Here is a 22,310-nt window from a genome sequence, read left to right on the forward strand (position 1 = left end):
GCTGTTTCTCTCAGATCTCAGTCCTCTCCAGGTGAACTCAGCCCAGTGGGCACCCCGGGAGTGGGGCGCTCCCTGAGTTCCCCAGCCGGCTCCGCCACCGCCATCCTCAGTGGGCGGCGCCGGCCCGACGCAGGCAGCTGCCCGGCCGGGAGCCAGGGAGCGGGGGCAGTGCCCTCCTCCCTTCTCTCCTCACTCCTGGGCAAAGCACCTTTTCTGGTTCCTTTGTCCCGACTTAAATAGGGCAATTTGCAGAGGCGCTGATTGGCTCAACCCCGAGGGGGATGGCAGTCCGATCTGGTGGCCAGAACCAAGTCTAACCCGGTTCCAAAACCCGGGAGGTCACAGGGAGCAAAGCCCCTTTCCTGCCACCAGAACCTGCCCTCTCCCCATCAAACCGTGACCAGGAATAAAGTTGTAATGTTTGTTCACAGACATAAGCCAATTATACTCAGGTTGTTTGACAAGGCCTTGTTGACTTTTAAATATTCCCTGCTTTATAATAAATTTTTAAAGATCAGTACTTTTCTATTTTTTTCTCAGTAACTTTTACTGCTGGCTAAAAAAAGTCATTGCTTCCTAGCTCTTCAGTGTCTACCACTGCAGGATTTTGAATTTGATCTCCTAGGTCTTGGCAATGTGACTGTGCAACATACTTGCAACTACTTCAAAAAGTTCCTGTAAGAACAAGTTGTGCAGTAGATCCTGTTCCTACCTTTTTAATCAAGTAACCATTTTTAAATATGGAAGGTTTCTGTAGAAGTGTTGAGACGTTTGTTTTACTACAATTTTTCATTAGTGAAAATTAAACCCTGGTTTTCTTACTAGAGACAATTTAATAAAATGCCAGCTGCCTCCAAATCTTCACACATGCCCACTTGTAATTTCTAACTAGCTTTAATTTTTATCTTGTCCAAGCACTGTATGGACATTGACTGCAGTTTCTTGTAGATTTTGCTTCTACTGAGTCTCAGGTTACAGTAGCTGCAACTCTGAAATTAGGACAGGACTATGACCTCAGATACTTAGGAATATATCTTGTGACACTACCAGGTAAAAACTCAGAGATGAGCTTTAGAATTGGAAATTGAAGGGGCAGTTGGTTTAAAGGTACAGTTTTGTGGTGCTTTTAATGCATTCAATAACAGCTGGGCTCACAGGTTGATTAACAATGTGCAGAGGTTGAATTGATGCCAGTTAGCCCTTTGCATTGTTTAAGCTACAACTCTAATCTAAAACCCCATTGTTTCAGGTTGCAGGATACAAGCTTGAGATTTTTTGTAATGATTTTAAAGTCCCATTGACATAGAAAAAGTTGCAAGCGATATCCTGATTTGACAGAACCAGCAGCTTAAAAATGTATTACAGAAGTGGTAGTTGCCTGATGCTTCTCGTGATGTTTTCTGAGACCACTTGCTTGGCAGGCCTTGTTCCTGCTGCTGTGTATTAGTAGCTCAGTGAAGAGCAGCAGCAATGCAAGTATATGTAAGCCAAATAGATGAGCAAATGAGTGGGTTTTTTTATACGTACAGCTTTAAAAAGAGGAGTTGTACTTGGGCTTTAGTAATGTTGCCTATGTGGCAGCATGACAGCTGCAAGGTAGGGCTGGCAAAGCTGGCGTCTTGCTGCATTTGCCTCAGCAGCAGCGCAGGGTTGCTGTGGGGAGGAAGGGAGGCTAGTGGGATGTCTCTCCTTCCAAAACCTGTAATGCTGTGGCAGCTTGCTTGACCACGTTTGCATTGCTGTGGCTGCAGAGTTGTTTGAGGGTTTCTTTAATCTTGTCCTCTTCTATTTCTTGCCTCAGGTCACCTGAATGGGAGATGAAATGCTGACATTTAATGACATGCCATGGCGTAGTGGCTCCCAATAAGTTATAAGATAAAAGTTTGGAGTACTTGCTGTTTAAAATGAGCTGCTTTAATTTAAATAAGTTTCAACAGATACCCTTTTGGCCATTGAAAATATTGAGCAGGTTACGATTTTTCATCTGTTTGAGCTCCAAGAGCTGACTGAATAGGAGAAAAGCACTTTGAGAATGTAACACAGGACAAGTACCAGCATTTTTTTTTGCCTGTATACTTTTTGTTAGCCTTTCCTATTAGCAAGAGTCAACTCTTGGTGTTATAGCTAGCCTATAAAATGCTAAGTATATACACCTCTGGAAAAAAGTCTTAAAGATCACATCTGTTGTGTCACTACTCCATAGTAACACTGAAGGATGCAAATGCTTACCCCTATTCTAGTATCTGTGCAGCTACAGGGAAAAAATAAGAGTATGCTGCAATATCCAGCCAATACAGGGTGCCTCCAGGATTTGAAAGGCAGCTCCCCTTGTGGCAGATCCTTGCCTGAGCACAATCATTATTTTCAATTTACATGATTTTTATATTAAGATGTGAGAAGCTGACATGAGATCTTAGGACTCCTGGTTTCAAGGCGATTGTTTTCAGTTAGTGCCACGCATCCAGGAGGCTGAGTCTTATCTTGCTCAAAGCATTTTAAGTCTTCCCTAACTGTGGAGTGAGAGAAACTGAAATCATATTGTTCGTGTGTTTTACTAAAAGTTGCTGTGCAAAGGCAGCATTGCTAAAATTGCTGCTTTATATCAGTTTCTGGTTTGCTTACAGCATAGGCAGAACAAATGTATGCCTGCCTGTGGGAGATGATACAGACTCTTTATTTCTTCAAACACAAAAATTCTGTGGTATGTACAGGACCTGGACTGCCAGACGGTTGTGCATAGTGAATTTGACAACGATGCCTTTGTTCCAAGGCTCTAATTTTGCTATTTCAGGACTTGATTATGCCACTGACTCAGTGGAATAAAGCCTTTCTTTCTCTATTCAACTGATGGTTTAATCAACTTTTCATAAAGAAAGAAGCTACTTGACTGGGATTTTTGGTGATCAATGAAGAATGAACCTCTTTAATATCTTGTACTGCTCACTGCAACATCGCAAGCAGCACATTTCAGTAACAAAAAAACACTTGTGTTTTCATCACAAGTATCTGTTGTTTCATCACAGACAACTTAAAATGAAGTTACCTGAATTAAGAAGACTGCACAAAAGACCCATTGAATTATATTTCACCTCAGGACTTGTATTGTCATCTTGTAGAAGTTTGTGTAAGCTTTGAACTAGCTGTGATTCCTTAAAAGATTCTTCAAGGGTTTCTGAAAAATAAACAAACAAATATCTGAAATGTTACCTGAAAAGAAGCTAGAAAGTGAACGTTTACTTTTTTTTAAAAAAAAGTCCTGACAGGCTTAATTTCAAATTGGCTATGTAGGCATGCCTTGAGCATCTGTTTTCTGTACTGGAAGATTTCTGTATTTTTTGTGTACAGTTGTTTCTTTACTGCCATCATTCTGGAAGGCAGAACCTGTATACTATAGATTGTATAAAATAACCTCATAACGGATTAAAATTTGCAAGGATCAGTGCTAGAAATATTAAATCACTTTAGTTTCCCAATTGAGTTTGAGAGCCTTAATGGTGGACCAAGCAGTAAAATGGGCTCTTTACTGTCTTGTTGGTATAGGAAATTCCAAATTTCAAGTTGACTATTTTCAATTTGTCTTGCGATGTAGGCAGATTTCTGTGTTGACAATCTTTATTGTAATAAATGGAGACCCATTTTGGTCTCAGTCATATAGGAAAAAATCTGAAAAAAATTATACTCAATCTCTCTGAAAATTACCTCAGTAAAAGTAGTTAGAACCTTTAAAGTTTTCTTAGTTGTTTCATTTGCAGCTTCTACAAGGCCCTTTTGTCTATGCTTCTACTTTATTCTCTCTTGCATTCAAATGTCTGTCTTCTGAAGGTTATTTCCTCCACTTACAGTCTTTATTGATCACTGAAGTCCATAATTTGTCCTTAATTGTCTTAATTTAGACTTTCTCATCTTTTTTCTAGTCATCTTCACCTTTACTTTCCCTCTGTTTTTTTTTTGTGTTGGTTTTGAGCGTCATACCATGCTGCTCAACAGATTGTGCCTGTCCACACAACCTGATCATTTGACTCTACTATAGTAAAGAAAAATTTAAAGGCAATTCCTGAAGCGTGTTACTTTTGTGATCTTCTGGATGACTGACCTCCTTTGTTTCATGCTGAAGAGCTAAATCTCGACAAAAACCATGCTTTTTCTTATGTTGTGTGCAATTAACAGCATGACAGTGTTTCTTAATAATTGAGGATCTTGCACATCTAAAAGCTTTTAGGAGAAAAATACCTAAATCGATTGCAGATGCTATTGCCAAGGCATTCAGAGCCTCATTCTGCACGGCAGCATGTTTGCTCGTTGTCATGGAAACCAGATGTTTCACTCCTTGTGCCTCCTGGATGGCTTTGACCACTTCCTGTTAAAGCAAAGTTGAAATCACAGATGGAAATCTGACTTATGAATAAAGTACAATGAAGAGAGAAGTGAGATTGCACTCTTCAGTCTCTGAATAAGTGGAAATTATTTACCTGCTGCAATGCAAACTGATTTTTGAAGACTAGAGATAACATTTCTTTTTGCACTGATCATACATGTCTGCCTAGGGCTGGTCTAATTTCCTTGCAATATCAATACTTACAATTATGTATATGGCTATCTATAAGATAAAAATAGACCTATTCTGTCTCAAGAGTTTTAGTTTGACCTTATTCCAGTTTTTCATTTCAAGCCTTCAAACTAGCAAAGATTAGTTTTACTTTATCAAAGCCAGTGCAGATAATATCTGCTTTTTTTTTAATCACTACCTCGAAGTAACGGTTGGGATGCCTGTGTATAATAGCATGATTTACAAGAAACAGAAACCTCTTCTAATATGCCAGCAGATACATACCATGTCAGATTCATCCATCACTAGGTAGATAAGGGGACTCTTTGGATCTCCTGGAGGACTGACGTTCAGGCCAGGTTTGGGTTATCTTTGGCATTGAAATTTGAAACTAATATTTATGGAAATAGAATAGCTTTACCTACTTACCGTTTGTCAAGCCTTACTCAAGCAGGGTAAAATTAGACAAGTGACAATAAGTAACCATGTTGCTTGTTTCTGTGCAGTATCTGTGGTTATGGAGAGCACTGCCTTCCTGCTCACCTCCCCCTTCTTGGCATTGAGGCAGACTAGAAGCATTTTTACTGTGAACTTCCATGTTTTTAATCATGAAGCTGTATGTGCTGTTTAACACAATATTTGATGAGTATAAAGTAGAAACATAACAGACCAGTAGCTCTCATACTTGGGACCTGTTGTGACGCAAGATTGATGCTAGCAGCCGATTTGCTTCTCCGCAAGCACTGGTGTGGTCGTTAGCGTCGCACCACTGCACCAGTCTGTTCAGCAGCATGGGGTCTTGGCCCAGGATTTCAGCCGCATCAGCTGAGGAGAAAAGCATCATCAGGAGACATTCAAAATCAGATTCTCCGCCTTTCTGTCACAGAAATCTGAATGTAGAAGTAGCCAGGACCACAGGCTTGAGCTCAGTATCCTTTAAGAACTGTAACTAAAGCATTAGGCTTCTAAGGGAACTTTGAAATCTTTACCTGAGGAATGCCAGTTGTGTTAGGGCAGTTCTTGGAGGTAAAGAACAAAGTAAGCTGTTCCGATAGACCTATCCTTTTTAAGAGGCTGCTGCAGCAGGGCTTAAAATGAGCAGCTTCATATCTTTGAAAGCAAATATTCTGTTGCTATACTGAAATCTTCATGAGGAGTGTCCCTTTGCTGTTTGGTTTCTTGCATGTGCACTTTGAGCCCTGCACAGATGTAATCATGGGCTCTTCAGTGTTCTTGCTGTTTCAGTGCTCCAGTAATGGTGATAATTATTGTAGGTTGCATGTGGGAAGCCAAGTCTTGATACAGAATTGCAGCATGTCTGTAATTACATGTTTCAGGTCTTAAGAGTGCGTGTTGAACTGTGTATTACACATTATCAAAACTTCCCCCAGAGTTTGGAGAAGCGTTTTAATTTTCCATCCCCTGTGTTTCAGGAGCTTTATCTCAAGACTTGCTAGAAGCATTAATCTGTATGGTTGACGTTTGGAAAAACACTCGCTAGTAATTTTTCCTAAGTGGAACTCTAATGTTATACTGTGGTTTAAGGCTTGTTGCCGCTAAGGGAGACTACTCCCAAAGCTCTTAGAAGTTCAGCAGCAAAAGGAACTTTACTCATGCTCTCTCAATGTTACATCAGTCTAACACATGGTTCCATATGAGTTATTAAACTGCAGTAAGACTCATCTTTAAAGTGCCGTGAATCAAAAGTGACTAACTGGCGGAAAGTAATTTCCCAAGCAAAGGAAAAATGCAGATATAATGGCACTGAGGGCTGTGAAATGCTGTATTTTAACCAAATATGTTAAGCAGAGGTTCAGCCCTGAGAACATCCTGGTAAATACTGCTTCAGTAATTTCAGTTAGTTGATTCTGTTCAGTACTTAAGACTTTGAAATTCTACCTCTTGGTTCAACTGGAATTCTCTTCAAAGTGAAGGGTACCAGGAGAAAGATAAGAAAGTAGAAATATGCATGACTTAAGCTGCCTTTTTGTAGGAATTGAGTGCTCACCCATTTGGCTTTGAGCACAAAAGAGCTGTTTTGTAAACTGCCAAACTGCTGTTTCTATGTGTTCCAGTTGGTCATGAACTGAGGATATAAATGCACAGCACCTCCAGCTGGGTACCAGATATGACAGCTGAGAGGCAAGAGTAGTCACAGGACAGATACTCACTTTTGATGTAGAATTATTCTATTTGCAAAAATAGACTGTGATTATAAGATTTAATTCAAATTTGGGAGTCTCATGTAGTTATTTGTAATTAAGAGGTTTTCTTGTTGACTACGTTTTGGTCATCTTGAGTCCTGTCCCATACCTGCCCCCTGCCTGTTGATGCTCGAGGATCAGAGCAGATGAGCACGAAATGCGTGCTCTGAAGAAGGAAAGATGTGGTTAAAGCCTCCATGGGAAGTGTACGTTACCTAAGAAGGGCTGTAAAGGGTCTGTGAGGTTTTTCCAATCTTTTTCTGCTTTTCCAGTCTTTTAAAATAGTTCCAGGCCTGAAAGAAGGTAACGGGGAAGATCCCTGCTCCTTTGGAAGCAAATTCAGAAAGGGAAAAATGTGGGGAGAGTGTGCATGGTTTTAAGATACTGGGAAGTTTGTTTCCTGGAGCTTTGCTGAAGCAAAGACTTAAGGAAGAACCAACCTTAACATCCAGAACAGAAAGGATAAATTTGGCTGATAGGGGCATCACTCTACTCCTGTTTCTTTACCTGTCCCTTTCTGTGTGTTGCATTTGTTTTGAGATATTCTGGAAAGGGTCAAATAGAGTGTGCACTAGAAGGTCAATGTCAATTAACCACATGATTACTCTGGATATTTTGCAGAAACTGTAAGTCAACCTATTCTCTTTCTATTTTGGGGAGGGAGATGAGAAAGGATGGACACTTGCCTTTTTTATTTGTCCAGCACACTATGGAGCAATCCGTTGATCAAAATCCCACAAGGAATCTGGGAGCTTCTAGCCTAGTTGAACATGTTTGTTTTGAGATGAGTTACTTATTGTGGCACATCCACCTGCATATTATCTCCTTTAACAGAAAGGCTTTTGTTTCTAGGTCGGATGTGACAAGTTAGTCTGAGGAGATCATGGTAATCCAGTTTACAGAAAGCTGAAAGAGGTAGGAGGCTGGTGAATGGAACCAGTCTAAGAGGTTTGCTCAAAGGAGGCATCTTGACTCAGTCTGACAGGGACTTCCTGATGTCTACCAGCTATCAAGCTCTTTGAGATAAAGCCCAATTAGTTATTCTTAACAGGAACAGGGGGACCTTTTAACTTACAAAACGCTAAATTTGAATAAATTGTATGTATGATTGAACTTCCATTTGAGCTGAAAGTCCTTTGGCTGTTGAAGTACACAAATTCTTCTGCTCCTCTGAAGCAAAACAGTGGAAAAAACAGGAGTTAAAGTTATCGTCTTTTTAGTGTAATAAAGCTGACACTGACTTCAGGGTGTTTTTTCTGTGGTTAAACTTACCTCTTCTAGTCTGCAGGCCTCAGCATGCCCAGTGATTGGCAGAGTAATGAATTTATACTAGATAATGCAATTAAGTAATTTAGTGTGGACTTCTTAGTAGATGTGTATTCGTAAGAGTTTCAGGCTGAGTTAATTAAGGGCAATGTTAGCTCATGGGTAAACAGAATAGAAGGTAATTAAAGGTGGGAGAATTGTGTAATCGTCGGCAGGAATGGGTAAACATTGAATAATCATCTACATCTTTTTTCTACTCTACACTTCGATATCTGTATTGTTTCAGATTGAGAAATTATAGCACTTTGTGCCAAATTCACAGTTCATACTAAGGCTGGTAAAACATCTTTGAAGAAAAAAAAAAGATAAATTAGTGTTTCGGAATTTAGATCTGTGTTGTGATGTCTCTATTTTAAAAGCTAAATGGTCTCTGCTCTCACAATTAAGATTAACTTTGGAGAAATGCCGTGTTAATTACTTCCTTCAAAGCCTGAGAAGAAGATAAGTTTCTGTGTATCTTGCAATGTCCATTTCCTACCATGGTGAAATATAAGTGAAAGTAGCTTTTTACTGGACTAGAATCAGTGCGAATTAATATGAGAGCTAGACCTACATTTAATATCATGCATATTCATTTGAAAAAGGATGCAAGTAGCTGCCGTATCAAAGTGGTGCCTGTAGTGGTTTATATCAGTGCAGCACGGAATGTAAGAGTGAGATTTTTTTCCCCTTCCGTATAACTAAGGAATTTGATTGTAATTGTTCCGTACTAGCTGTCAGTTCCCGTTGCAAAATGGTCGTAACTTTTCTGATTCTGTTTTTGACTTTTTCTTGCTATTCCTGCACATCAAGGTGGTCTATACTGAGAAGTGTTCTAGAGCAGCTGCTCTGGTGTTGCAAAAGAATTAGAACACTTCCTAACAAAAAAAAACACAACCCAAAACCGCACAAGACTTGGGTTATGCTCTGGTAAGAAGCTAGATAAGTCTAAGGATAAATTAAGATATTGTAGTAGATCTTAACATAATTCTGACACCGTACATATTTCTCAAAGTGCAACTATATGCACTGAGTGAGTATTGTTGCCTTTGCATCTCCACCTCTGTAAAAGCTAATGAAGTGCAAGTAGATATTCCCATATTTCAACATGCAAAGTAAATTCAACATTTGAGCCACCAGCAGGATAAATGTGGCAACATGTGTATAGAGAGACTGCGTGACTGGTAGAAACTCATTTCTCCTGTCTCTCTCCACCCAGCTCCCTTTGATCCTTTTATGTTCTCCAATTCTTCTATTGGTTTGCTTTCCTGTGATTTGGCATTGTAAATCCTTACCCTGACTCTCTTCCATCATACTTGTGCCTTGCTGGTATGTCTCTGGTGGAAAACATCTTCCTTTCAGGTTTGCTGCTTCTCACTGACTACTACAGATTCTTCCATTTGATTTGTTTCTCAGCTATGTCTGAGGCTGACTAGGTCAGTAGAGGAGGCTTGTAGCCTCTGGCAATCCTCTCTGTTGGAAACTCTCCAGAGGGAGTGGAATTAGGTTAGCAGGATGCTTAGCCTATAGTCTCCTTGCACATCCTTTGTATTACAGGGGGAGGGGAGGAGGAGGGCGGCATACAGTTGACATCAGTAAACATTAGCAGTTCCCTTACCTTGACCATCTGCTAACATCCGTAGTGTTCCAAGAAGTTTAAACTGCACGGGAGGCATCTCTGACCTTAGAAGAGCCTGAATCCGTTCTGCCACACCTTCCTCCAGCACTTGAATCTTGTTAACAACTAGAAAATGGGAAAAAGGAGACATTGATGTGAAGCTCAGTAACTACACAAGCATCTGAAAAATACAGATATAACATAACTTGTTCTAAATTTTATGCTCTGTTACACTCTTAGCAAAAGGTCCAACTTGTTAGAGTGCTCAGAAATGAAGCTGGGACTACCTGACTGTTTAGGCTTCGATTTTGAGCTGAAAACTTCCTAGGAATTCCTGTTAATGATATTTTGGTTAGTTTTTTATTTCAGCTCTGCCCTGTATGAAGTACGTAAGAGGATAGACACAGCATTATTGTTTCTCTTCCTTTTTCTAGTTGTAGTTGATAATCCATCCACTTGCCCATTCACATGAGCAAGCCTTTCCTATGCTTATCTTAACTGAATTGGGTGGCAGAAGTGATTTACATGGCCATATTTATTGAAAATGAGTTTTCTTTTTGTGTTTGAGCTCACTGATCCCCTGTGGTTCATACCTTTGTTTCTGTGCTTTCCTCTTCTAATTCTTGTGTCTTTGCTTCAGCTGTTAGTGCAGTAATCCCTGGTTAATAATCAGAAGCCTGTCTGGAAAGAGTCCTAATGATGCTTGACTGTGCTACCAAAAGCTGCTTCCAGAGTAATTTTACCATCCTGCATGCCTTTTTTTGAGGGATGAGGGAATGACAGGGCAGTGAATTTAGGGAGATAACTGTTCTATCCTTTCTTCCTTCTACTGGGCAAACTGAGAAGGAGATGCTAAGTAACTTGCTCTGGATGTCCTTGCTCTTCAGTGGCACAGACTGACTCCGTTCACTAGAGCATAATGACACTTTCAATTTTTTTTTTGTAAGCACCTGTTCTCTGTTGACTCATATTTAATTCACTTTTATTTTACGATTTATTTGGATTTGCACTCAGTCTTCCCCCCCTGCCCCCAACCCAGGTAGCAGACTATATTGTTGAAAGCGATAGAGTTAGTGTATTTCTGGAAGTAATATATTATTTTGAAGAAATGTCTTACAGCTTCTGTATTCTGATATTTTTATGAACTGATGAGGAAAAGCACAGTGCAGAAATAGCATTTTAAGTACTATGCATTGCCCACACTTGGGAAGATCCAAAATGGTTTGTAACAGACTTGAACAGAACAGATAATGAAAATAGACTTTGTATTGATACGTTGATATTTTATATTTCAGAGTTGAGCCTTTTAAAGTACAGCTGTAAAAAACCATTAAAATCTACTGGTACTATGTGTAGCAGACAGTGACCTAGGGGTGAAATTGTAGGTTGCCACCACATTTTTTCTGGAGTTTTAGATCCTATAATCTTTTCAAGATCAGCCGTATTCATTGCTTTGTGAAGGAACTCCCAAGGAGCGCCATCATCTCTGCTTGTTGTAAAGGGAAGCTACATCAAATTTGCTATCTTTCAAATGATATTAATTGGCATCTTTGCTACTTGTAATCATTAAATCTTATTGTACATATTGCAGGAGGAAAAAAAAAACGAAAAAATCTACCTTTTCATTCTAATAAATATGATTATATTTCACCTACTAAATTTCTCCTTAATTTCAGCTGGATATATTTCTGATTTTTTTTTTTCATGCTTCTGTGATTATCTTTGAATAGCTCTGTGTTAAGTTTTAACTGATGTAAGATAGCTGGCGTGTGTGGTCAAAATACTGCATACTCTATTAGCACCAAAAAGCAATTTGCACACGCCCCTATCTGCTGATCTGAATGGTGGTAGAAAAATCTCTTCACAGAGAAATAAAATATACATAGAAGCAATGAGAGACTTAGAGTGTGAAATATGTTTGTTAAAATACTGAACAGACAGACGTGTCTGGCTAGCATGATCCAGAGAGTGTGATATTACTATAAGCCAAACTAAATAAATCACTTGAGAGCATATCAAAAATAAGTTGAAAGAAATAAGTGGAGTTCTGAAGAGAGCTACCTGCAAGGAGAAATGAGGGTGTATCAGGCTTTAAAAAGAAGTAGTGGAGGCAAAGTAGCAACTAGTATGTTATGGGGCTCTCACTTGTTCGAAATAATGATTATGTATAAAACTTAAACTAAGCATGCTGGCTAGCTTACATAATAAAAATTGGCAGACAACTTCAAGTTCTTGTATTTTTGGAAAATGGTGTTGGTGTTGTGCTCTTCTCCGGAGAACTGTATAGCAGTGTAAGGACCGTGTTGCAGGATGCTGTACTGTTAAGTCTCTAGTGAAACGCTTCTGGCCTGAATTGCACTTTCCCATGGAAGCAGTAAATTTGAGACGAGAAGCAGCACAATTTTCTGATGTGTACTAACAAAAGATCATGAAAGTAGAATCATAAAATCCTTTGGGTTGGAAGGGACCTTGAAAGGTCATCTAGTCCAAATCCCCTGCAATAAACAGGAACTTCTACGGCTAGATCAGGTTGCTCAGACCCCTGTCCAGCCTGGCCTTAAGTGTTTCCGGGGATGGGGCATCTACCACCTCTCTGGACAATGTATTCCAATGTTTCACCACTCATAAAAAAAATTCTTCTTTATATTTAATGTAACTCTATCTTCTTTTACTTTAGAAGAGTTGCCCCTTACCCTATCACAACAGACCCTACTAAAAAGTCTGTCCCCATCTTTCTTATATGCCCCTTTTCAGTATTGTAGTTTTTAAGTGTCTTACAAAGGCTGAATTTACAATGAATGTTAGCTTTATAGAAGAGGAACAGATTTATGAAATTCCTGCTAGCAGTGATGTGATAGTTTCACCCCATACTCTATTTTAGGCTATAAACCTTGTTCTGCATTTTAGTCTTGAACTGCTCTATGCTGTTAATATGAGACCATTTCAGTAGCTGGCAATGAGATCACACTTTGTTATATTTTGACCCTTTATGTAGATGAGAAATCCTGATGAGTTATTCAAATATATGTCTCTGCAGGGGGAAAAAGGTCAATTGCCCCTCAAAATACAAGAGACTGGAATTGGTGACTTGGACAGAGCTGCACAGATCTCCATTAAATGACCTATGTTTACAAAGAATCACAGTAAGTTAATTGCCTTCAAACTCTGTACCTGGTATAGCAAGGTTTCGAAGTGCACTGAGTGCAGCGTGTTGAACAGATATGTCCTCACTCTCTACGTGTTTCTCCAAGAGATCCAGAAGCTGATGTATGACTCCTAGCTGTATCATTCGTACACAGTTGCCATCTGAAGAAAGAGGCGAAAACCAAGCAGGTGAGAGAGATAAGAAACACAATGATAGAAATTAGTTGTGCAGATTGAGAGTTCAGGGAGTCTTTGCCTTGACCCTCTAGTAAGGCTTAGCTTGAGAGAACTTTCTAGTCACTGTCAAATTCAAAACTGTGTGTTCTCCGTTCAATTTCTTCCTCAATATTGCTTTATATTCCAATATGTGTGTGGTGGAATATTGGTGGCATTTTCCATTTCTCAGCAGGATAGCTTTAATACTCCAATTTTGCTATTCTATTGGTTTAAGAGACTATTGTAAGACCAGAGGTCTTATCCAGCAATGATGAGTCTGATTACTAGTTTTGTACTGCTGTTACTCCTATATTCAGTCAAATGGTCATTAACTAATCATTGAAATAATCAGGCCTAGGCTTTTCTTACCTATTTTTAGAAACCTGCTTTCTGAAATAAGTATAGCTACTCATTTGAAGCTAGGAAAATGTTGTCCTATAGAATTCTCATCTGTTTAATGCTGATGAAAAAGCAGATCTGTACGTTCCAAAGAATTACTATTTTGCCCAGTACATGCTTTGCAGTACTTTTTGCCAGTGCGTGTCTGTACGTATCCCTCTCTCTGGGAGAACTTGGTCTGTAGAGGTGACAGCCCTTTTGTTATCAGAAGCTACTTAGCTCACCTTGGTAGGAAATGAGGAAGTTTTTTCCTAAAGAGCAAAAGGAAACTCTACATTTTATGGTCTGCATCCTTCCTGAAGGAAGTGTTTTGAAGATATTTGGCAAATATTTTTTTTGTTTGTTTCATTTTATGCAGTTTATTATACCTCAGGAGAAGCATATTCCTAATACCACTCAACATTTCCTTATTGCTGTGCTGTTACCATGTGAATGCTGTTTGTTAAAACGTGGCAAAGCAGCGTGAATGCTATATAGGAAACCATATCTTCACCTGAGGTAAATAATTGTCCATGGAACTATACAGGCTTCATGCAAATAAAGAATCTGGCCAAAAGTAGCTTTAGGTGCTTCTCATGGTACTAAGTGCATGCCTAAGATGTACAGACTTCTAATTTTTGTGTGGATACTACTTAAAAATGGCTTAAGTAATTTTAGCACCTTTGCTGGTTTGAATGTTATTTCCACCTCAAAGTAGCAGAACTTCCTCCATGGTGTCTTTTGAACCAATGCCTACTACTACTTTAATCTCTTAGTATTTCAGTTGGTAGCATGTTTTTACCCCTATATTACTACATATGTTAAATAAGAATTCATCAAATGCTTATAAGGTGTTAGTGGATATTTTCATAAGAGAACTGTCAGTCTGTGAAATAGTTTGAATCCTACTCATGCAAAAATCTTTTGATACCAGTTTATGCATACATTCCCTAAAGCCGATGTTTTTGCTTGTGATTCTTCAAATGTTCTCTTGCCTCATCCCAATCTTTGGAGATCAGGGAATAAGGAAAATTGCCCAGTCGTCTTTAGGAATAGATTCTCTAGGAACAGACCATCTCTTTTGGTCTGACAAAATTCTACAGGCAAAATTCTTTGATCTTCATATAGAGTAACCTTGATTGAACTTAATTTCTCTCCTTCCCCCACCTTTCAAACCAAAGAATGGCAGAGCATTTTTTCTCTTGTAGTAAAGTGTGAATAGGCAGAACCCATTAGTGGTTGTCTTGCTTTGATTGTCACAGAGCTCCAAATCGGTTCTCTCTTCTATGGATTTTTGCTTGGATAGCAGCAGAGCCTTCAATTTAATGGCTTGTAGTTAAAGTCAGATAGGAACAGCCACTTTCATAGCTGCAAAAGCTGTCTGTCATCTTTTCACTGCCTCAGAAGTCATTTGATGTTGAGATCAGATTTCCATAGGATTTTTTTCCTCTTAGATTAAAGCCTGTGCATACATCAGTGGCACATACTGGGGCCTGAAAGGGATTATTCAGTTTTTCCACATGAAACATGTAATGGGGTTGTGGGGGACACGAAGGGAGAAGAGGGAGTGACAAAGCCAGCCATTCAGCTGAATAAATTGAAGATAGGCTGTTTAAAGGCACCAAGGGCATTTTTGTGGCCTTTGTAGAGCTGCGATGCACAATGGCTGATTCAGAGCAAGGTATAAGATAAGGAAGAAAGGGAGTCTAGAACGGATGTGAGGGGGGAGGGGGAGAGATGTGTGTATGATAGCTTGCTTTAAAAAACAAAACAAAAAAACCCACAACACCATACCCTAACAAAAAAACAGTTGAGACTGACTTGCTTAAACATTCAGGCAGATGTGAGGAAATCTGATAATTAAGCACATAAATAATGCAGAAAGTTGAGCAATGTTGAAAAGTACTCCTTTTTGTTAATTGAGTTTGAACCCAGTACAGTTGCTGTCAATGAGAAAGGACAGAAAACGTGGTGGAGTATCTTCTGCTGACTGATTCAGCACAGCCTGCTTTCCAAGGAGTCTGTTTATAAGTCTCTCTATGTTTCTCTCTTCATAGTATTAAGGCTTATTGCTTTCTATAATAGGAAAGTGTGAAAGATAAAATGGCTTATCTGGAGATTTTTTTTTTTCCCCTGATGTGTCTGATTAACCCTCCCTTCCTAGAAGAGATTTAAAACCTAAAATATCAGTTAACTGTATGTTTTTTTTTATATTTCGGGCAAATATATTTGCCATGAAACATTTCCAGAGTTTCCCCTCCTAATAATGTGAGATTTAAGGAAAAAAAAAAAAAAAGCAAAGCTTGCACACTTGACCCCCTCATTTTTCATGGTTGTATCCTTTAATCTACTTCAATATTGTTAGCACTGTAACTTGAAGATATGCAAGTCTCGAGTCTGCAGAAAAGCAAGTGTTACTGTTGCAGAGCCAGGGAGCAATGAAATCTCACAGTGCTGCTTTCCTCTCTGCTCACAAGCAGTGACTTTCCGTCTTTGAAGGGTAGAGAATAACCGACCGTACCATTTTTGGTAAAATTAGCAACAGCCGTTGCTCCTGTCTCTGCAGCTGCATATATTTGGATGTGATGCAAGTACCAATGTTCTGGGAGATGCCACATCCCTTAGCAAAAAACTTCTGCGTGTACTTGTCTGTGGCATGATAAATAAAGAGAACATTCACGTCTGTTTATAGTTAGCCCTGAAGTAAACTGTTCTGTCTGTCTTAGGGGAGATTCGAATCAATGATGACTTAAAGATTGTTGTTATAGCGAATAATTTTAGACCTTTGAATTGTTGGTTGCTTTGGGATTGGGGATGGTGGGATGCAGTATAAGTGTCCATTTCTTGATTTTTTTTTTCTTTAGTCTATGTTGCTCAAAATACAACATAGCAGGACCACCTAAACTAAGTTGCTGTTAAGTGTTTAGCCTTTTTGTGTTTTTCCTGAAATCAGCTTAAAGACTTAGTGAAAAATCTAGGTCAGCAGTGTATGTAATCTCTTCCTAGCAGATAGACGCAGAATTTACATTACAGGAAAGTTCCTACATCTCATTTGTTAATCCGAATGTTCAAAATATGCACACAGATTTGGAATATTGAATGAGGAAACATGAGTAGTTCAATACCATGTTGTGAACTTAATCTGATGATTAGCTTTAAATTTAAAACTGGCTCTTAAACCATCTTTGAAAGTAAACTTAGAGAAGCAGGGTGTGAACTGACAACCCCAGGTACAGCTACAATGGCCTGAAGTTCTTGTGCTCGTGTTTGTGTTCTGCACAGGAGCAGTGACAGTGGTATTGGATGACTTGAGGCAACATATGTGTATGCTTGAAGGGAAGCGTGGCAAGGTGAGCACTAGGCTCCTATAAAAAGCGAAAAACTGTGGTGTCTGAGAAGAATTCACCTAAGGATTATGAAAGAGGTCGCAGATGTATCCCTGTTAAGGAAATGAAAGCAACAGAGCAGATGACAACTTGATGTTGTTTCTTTATGTATCCGGACTGTCAGTATTCCATTTTTTACCTCCAAGAAGCAGAGAGACAATGAGATCTGATGCAGCCTTCACAATGCATGTATCTTCAGCTTGTGAACTACCCTGGAGCCTCAGCAGGATCTCGGACAGCACCTCTTGCACACCTGCCTCCACCAACTGCACTTTCAGAGCATCTGTAGAGATCACAGTAAAAGCACACTAAAAGCTTCTTGGGTTTTTGTTGAAGTTTTTCAAACTAGGAAGCTAAATCCTTGAACTTTAGCAATCTTTTTCTCAGGTGCAATCACTGTATTGATTTAGTTTGTAACAAACATTCTGTTGCAAGGCAGAATGAGCAAAGCTTCTGCATTCATCTTTGATGTTTCTTGTATTACCAGTCTTGAGATTTTGTTTAAAATCTGTATCAAGTATCTAGATATTTTTAGTGGATTCCTGTTGGTGCTTGTTACACCACTGCTTAGAGTAGACATCTTCTATTGTACTTGGTTGCCTTTTTTTTTAAAAAAAAAGTCTGTCTAGTCTGCTTTCCTGTTACATACCATGCAGAATATGAGTTTGAATCTGCTGTCTTTTATGGATCCACTGAAATGGAGCAAAACGCTACTCTCCCTTGTTTCTTTGTTTCCTCACCTATTAAACTTCAAAGTCTTGCTCAGGCCAGGATTTCATATGTTCTTGTGGCTTATTTCCACTGAAGGGATTGCTGGTTCCATTAGTAGGATTCCATGGCAAACTTAGAACCCAGAGCTTAAGCTAAGTAGCAGTACACTGTCTCCCCTTATTCCCCAAGTTGCAAAGGAACCTTACCATTTTCTGCAAGTGCTTGCAGGACCTCAAAGACAATTTCTAACCTCTCATGGTTCTCTGCTCTTCTCAGTTGTTTCACCATCTGTTCAGCAACCTGTGTCTTGCTTAGAGCTTCCTTGGCTGTATCTGTTCATATGATAAAGTCAGGATTTTGACTGTTTCTTTATCTGATTAAATGTTAAAAGCATATCTCCTTATAATCTGAAGTGATGAGACATTACTGTGTTTTTGAATGCTTTTCCTTTTTTTATAGATGCTTCTGTCCCTTTGGACACCACTGAGACAGTAAAACTCTACTCGATCTCTTCTTCCCCCTCTTCTTTCTTTAACGCTATTTTTGTGTAATTCCTGTAGCTATGACCTTATAATAGCTGTCCAACTAATCCTGGCTTAATTCCCCTGACTCTTATAAATGCTTCTGTAGTACAGTTATTTAATATAGCAAATTGGAACATGCCAGTTTGCTGTAGTAGTATATTTTCTGCCTTAATTAGATGGTTCTAGTCTTGCTGGGATCCTAAACATTGACATGATGTATGTTAACAAAGATGAGGGTTTTTTTTAAAGTTTTCTGCTTACATAAAACATATTTGAATGGAATACGGTATTGAGTAATACGAGATCTATAAAGGACAAACCTCACTAGAGTATGGTGTGACAGTGTGATACCACACCCCCTTCCCTGCCTCTCCCACTAAATACAGGAAGCAGTAGATCCAATTGTAGTCAACTGTATACCAACTGTGGTAATATTTTTCTGCTTGATCTTTCTTCCGTCACTACTTTCAACTTGTGTAAAGTGGGGCAGTTGTATTTTAAATCAGTGGGGATGCCTTTCATTTGAAAATTGTGTAAACAAAAAGGGAATGTTTCATTAAGGTATATAAAAATTATTAAATAGATAATACATTTTTAATAAATGAGTATTTAATGTACCATATCTGAAGTAGCTGAAACTGACAGTTTACCACATGAAGTTATACCCTCTATGCTTTTTTTCTGAGTCAAAAGCTGTCTATTAATCTTAATTGTTTTAATATAGTACCAGTAATGGCTGGTACTCCAGGAAAGAGCAGTTATTTCTTCATTATTTCTTCAATACAGATACTCTGACCAGTCCATGATTAGGTATCAGTTTAAAAAAAAACAAACCCCAAAACAAAACCAGCCACAATAACAACAAAAAAAAATCCCCCCCAAAAAAACAAACCACCACCAAAAAAAGACACCCCCCCAATAACCCCAAAAAAACAAACCCCCACAAAAAAACTAAACCAGAAACAACCCCCCACAAACCTGTAGCCTTTCTGCATGTATAAGGAAAGGCAGTGATAGTGCAAAGATGATATTTTGCTCCAATATACAAAAACATTTACTTACCAAGATCTGCAAGATTGCATAAGGCCAATAGATCAACATGGACAAGTGGTTCGCTCTCTGCATAATCCGTTAATATTCGTACTAGTGATGTGATTACTCCTACCTTCACCAGCTCTTCCTGAAGATCCCCTGATAATAGTAAGCATAGAAGTTAAAGGTGAATAGAGACCAATTGAATCAGTAAAAAGGGTCCAACTGAGATGCTTTGCAGCAAAATAATCTGGTTCTTTTTCACATAGAATTTGTACAATTTTCATGCTGTGGCTTCAGACTAATGCATGTGTTTGTCGGGCCAGGGTTTTGCTAAACCTTCTAGTCCTACTTTGACTTGAGGAATTAAGCCACTGAAAAAATATCTAAGGGCAATTGCATGAGCATCTCTACTCCTAGTGCAGCTTCTAAAGTGAGTTCTGATAGACTGATCTCTTGGTATGTATCTGAAAATTAAGTGAGAAATGGATGGGTTTTTTCTCTCAGGGAAGGGGAATCTGAGCCTTATTATCCTATGGCTTCTTTTGTTCTGAAGGGCAGGGAGACAGAAGGGACTGGAAACCCAAGATAAAGCATAGTCTAGTGACGACTCTGCTTTCAGGGATCAACAGTGTTCTGACTCACATAGCAAATGTCTGTATATCTGCTTTTTGCATGTAAGAATAATGATTCTTTTTTGTTTCTTAAAAAAAAAAGTATTTGTAAAACAAGGCACTTTACCAATACCTGGGACACTACAAGATACCACTGAGAGACAGACTGCTTTAAAGTTCAGCCAGAGGAATGATTCTCTTCCAGTTTTTTCAATGTTAGTTACTCAGCATGTAGGGAGTCTTGGAGTGCTTGAATTCAAGGTGTCTTTGGAATTTTTATAGGCTTTGTAAGGTTCTCAAGGAGGTGTAAATTCATGTGACTTAGGGGAAGTCAATAAAGTACGGTAAGTAAAAATTAATTTGGTCCTGGTTCTAGTATACTAACTACAGTTGTTTATATTCACATGCAGAATTGCTGAGGAAAACACTGGTAACTGTTTTCTTTCTTTTTTGGTTTGTCTTGTAATGAATGAAAGCCTAATATTTAAAATTAATTTGAGAGTGCCAAGAATTATGAAATACAAGTGATGGTTGCTTAACAGTATAATGATACTGCTTTTGCAACAGTGTCTTGCTAAGAGCTAGACTGCAGCTTGGATGACAGCATGTATGACAGACAATAGAAAGTGTCTGGGTGCTATTGTGGCATATACAAATGTAATTCAATCAGGAAATCGATAAAGTTAATTTTTCTCTGATGTATTTGTTGCTGTGTTAGTAGCAGAAATTATTCAAGCGTGTATCTTACACAGTCGTTTTGTCAAATCTATACTGGGCCTCTGCTCTGGCAGAAGTGAAGCGGGTTTGCAGAATGGCCATATGCTGTAGTAATGCTGGTGTATGATAGTTGCATGAGCTTTGCATGTAATCGTGTGGAGAAGTTTTTTTAACTATTATGTGGCATTTCTTGGCAAATACATCTAATTTTCAGGGGACTGATAGAATCCATACCTGGTATCTATCATGCTTGGATTTCATAGGAACAGTGCAGGGAGGCAAACCCATAGCTTTCTAGATAAAGCTACACAGATCCACGCTGGAAAGATAAGAGGAGGTGGGTTGAGGGCTGAGGGAAAGGGATAGAAGATAGTGGGTGAAGAGTTCTGTATTACCTTCAGTAGGCAATAAATATTTTTGGTAAAGGTAAAAGAAAAATCTTAAACTGTTGGGGCAAGTAAATGAAAAGGGTTTACTTCATGGGACCAGCAGGCAAGCTAGCATACTGTCTTTATGGAAAAATCTGGAGCACAGAGATCTCCTACATGCAAGAAGTGGTCCTCAGAGAAGACTATTCCCCGCTTATTTTTTAGAGTATGTTTTTTTTTTTCTGACACACTTTTTAAATAAGTGGTTTGCTTTATAGACACTGTTATTACTTTGGAAGAAGACAAAACCATTCAGTATTTGGGCCCAAGGCAGTTCTACAAAATTAAGATACGTATGAAGCTCTGCTACTCTTTTAGTTGCAGAGCAGTTCTAACAAAGATATGTCACCTTGCAGTCAAAAATGCAGGGAGAAACCCAGAGTTTAGGAGGTGTTTGGGATGCATTCAGCCTGGTGTCTGTGAGCTGTGTGAATTGTATGCATCTAACTGGAGGCTGAAGTGCATTGTGTGCTAAAGTCTCATTAAAAAGAAAAATATTGAGTTACAGGTTACAATGCCTTATAACATAATGCCTTAACAGCTAGGGAAAATAGGATTCTCTTGATACTTACGATTGTCATAACAGATACGGCCAATAGCCCTCCCAGCATGAAGCAACATTTCTTGGTCTGTGCTCTCCAGCAAAGGTATCAAAGTTAGAACCAAATCTGCTTCAATACATGGTTTCTTCATTTCCTCTATGGAAGTAAAGGAGATAGGCTTGTGAGTTTTTTGCCATGTTGAAATAAAACAATTACAACTGCAAGACCAATAGCTGGTAGCTGTGAAACAAAACTCAAGAGTAGAAGCATACAGCTAATGTGCTGTAACATGCCTCGTAGTAACACTTCAGTACAACATACCATTCTTAGCTATCTCTGAAAGCACCTGGGCTGCTTTTACTGCACATCGTGGATTGCCCTTCAGGATTTTTGCCAAAGTTAGGAAGATCCCACTCTCTCTGAGTAGGGTGAAGGATCTCTGCTCTGTAATGAAAAGAGTGTTAACAATACGTGCAGTAGGTTTGCAACTGTTTATTTATATGTTGCTTTGTTTCCTAGAGTTCTGAGTGGATATCTGTGAGAGCCAAGGTTCTGGTTTAACAAGGTACTTAAAGGCTATCTCAGTCTAAATATATAGGAATAGTCATCTTCTTGCAAGTGTAATTCCGGCTGATTATCCTGCTTTATGCTGAATTGAAGCACAGGTGGCAAAGCAAAAAGGAAAGCAGTTTCATCTTCTCTGACTACAAAAGAGTGCTTGCATAAGGCATGGGAAGTTGGGGATTAAGATTCTATTCTTAAGGTATGGCCTAGCAATTAGTTTTGTAGACAGGCACAACACCTTTTATTAGACTAATAAGTAGAACAGTCAATTCCCTTAGCCTTTTTTCATCAAAAATATGGCGAGTTGTCCTTGAGGTAATAAGTCCCCATCTGCCAGGAGATTCAAGTAAATGCAGGTTTATGTCATTTTAGGAGAATGTG

At 38.9% G+C, this 22,310-nt stretch overlaps 1 protein-coding gene across 1 annotated transcript; it reads right to left on the bottom strand.

Moving 5' to 3' along the window:
• Positions 1-1,671: 1,671 nt before the first annotated feature.
• LOC104376435 (rap1 GTPase-GDP dissociation stimulator 1-like) lies at positions 1,672-21,521 on the bottom strand. The gene is made up of 10 exons (XM_086616581.1): positions 21,396-21,521; positions 19,095-19,223; positions 17,715-17,840; positions 16,937-17,080; positions 12,845-12,979; positions 9,674-9,799; positions 5,232-5,371; positions 4,231-4,357; positions 3,044-3,172; positions 1,672-1,806 (listed from the first exon to the last, which is right to left on the bottom strand). The coding sequence occupies exons 1-10, from the start codon at positions 21,514-21,516 to the stop codon at positions 1,673-1,675; spliced, it is 1,311 nt and encodes a 436-aa protein (XP_086472707.1). The 5' UTR covers positions 21,517-21,521; the 3' UTR covers position 1,672.
• Between the last annotated feature and the right edge of the window lie 789 nt (positions 21,522-22,310).

Source organism: Tauraco erythrolophus, chromosome 9 (assembly GCF_009769465.1).
Source record: "Tauraco erythrolophus isolate bTauEry1 chromosome 9, bTauEry1.pri, whole genome shotgun sequence".
Taxonomy (NCBI): Eukaryota; Metazoa; Chordata; class Aves; order Musophagiformes; family Musophagidae; genus Tauraco; species Tauraco erythrolophus.

Bases quoted from the DNA above. Each gene is read 5' to 3' on its own strand.
- LOC104376435 (XM_086616581.1), bottom strand. From the start codon at position 21,516: ATGAAGAAACCATGTATTGAAGCAGATTTGGTTCTAACTTTGATACCT. The intron at 17,841-19,094 runs GTAAGTAAATGT...TCATATGAACAG, and splicing joins ATGCAATCTTGCAGATCTTG to ATACAGCCAAGGAAGCTCTA. The intron at 5,372-9,673 runs GTAAGGGAACTG...TTTTCTCCTCAG, and splicing joins GATGTTAGCAGATGGTCAAG to CTGATGCGGCTGAAATCCTG.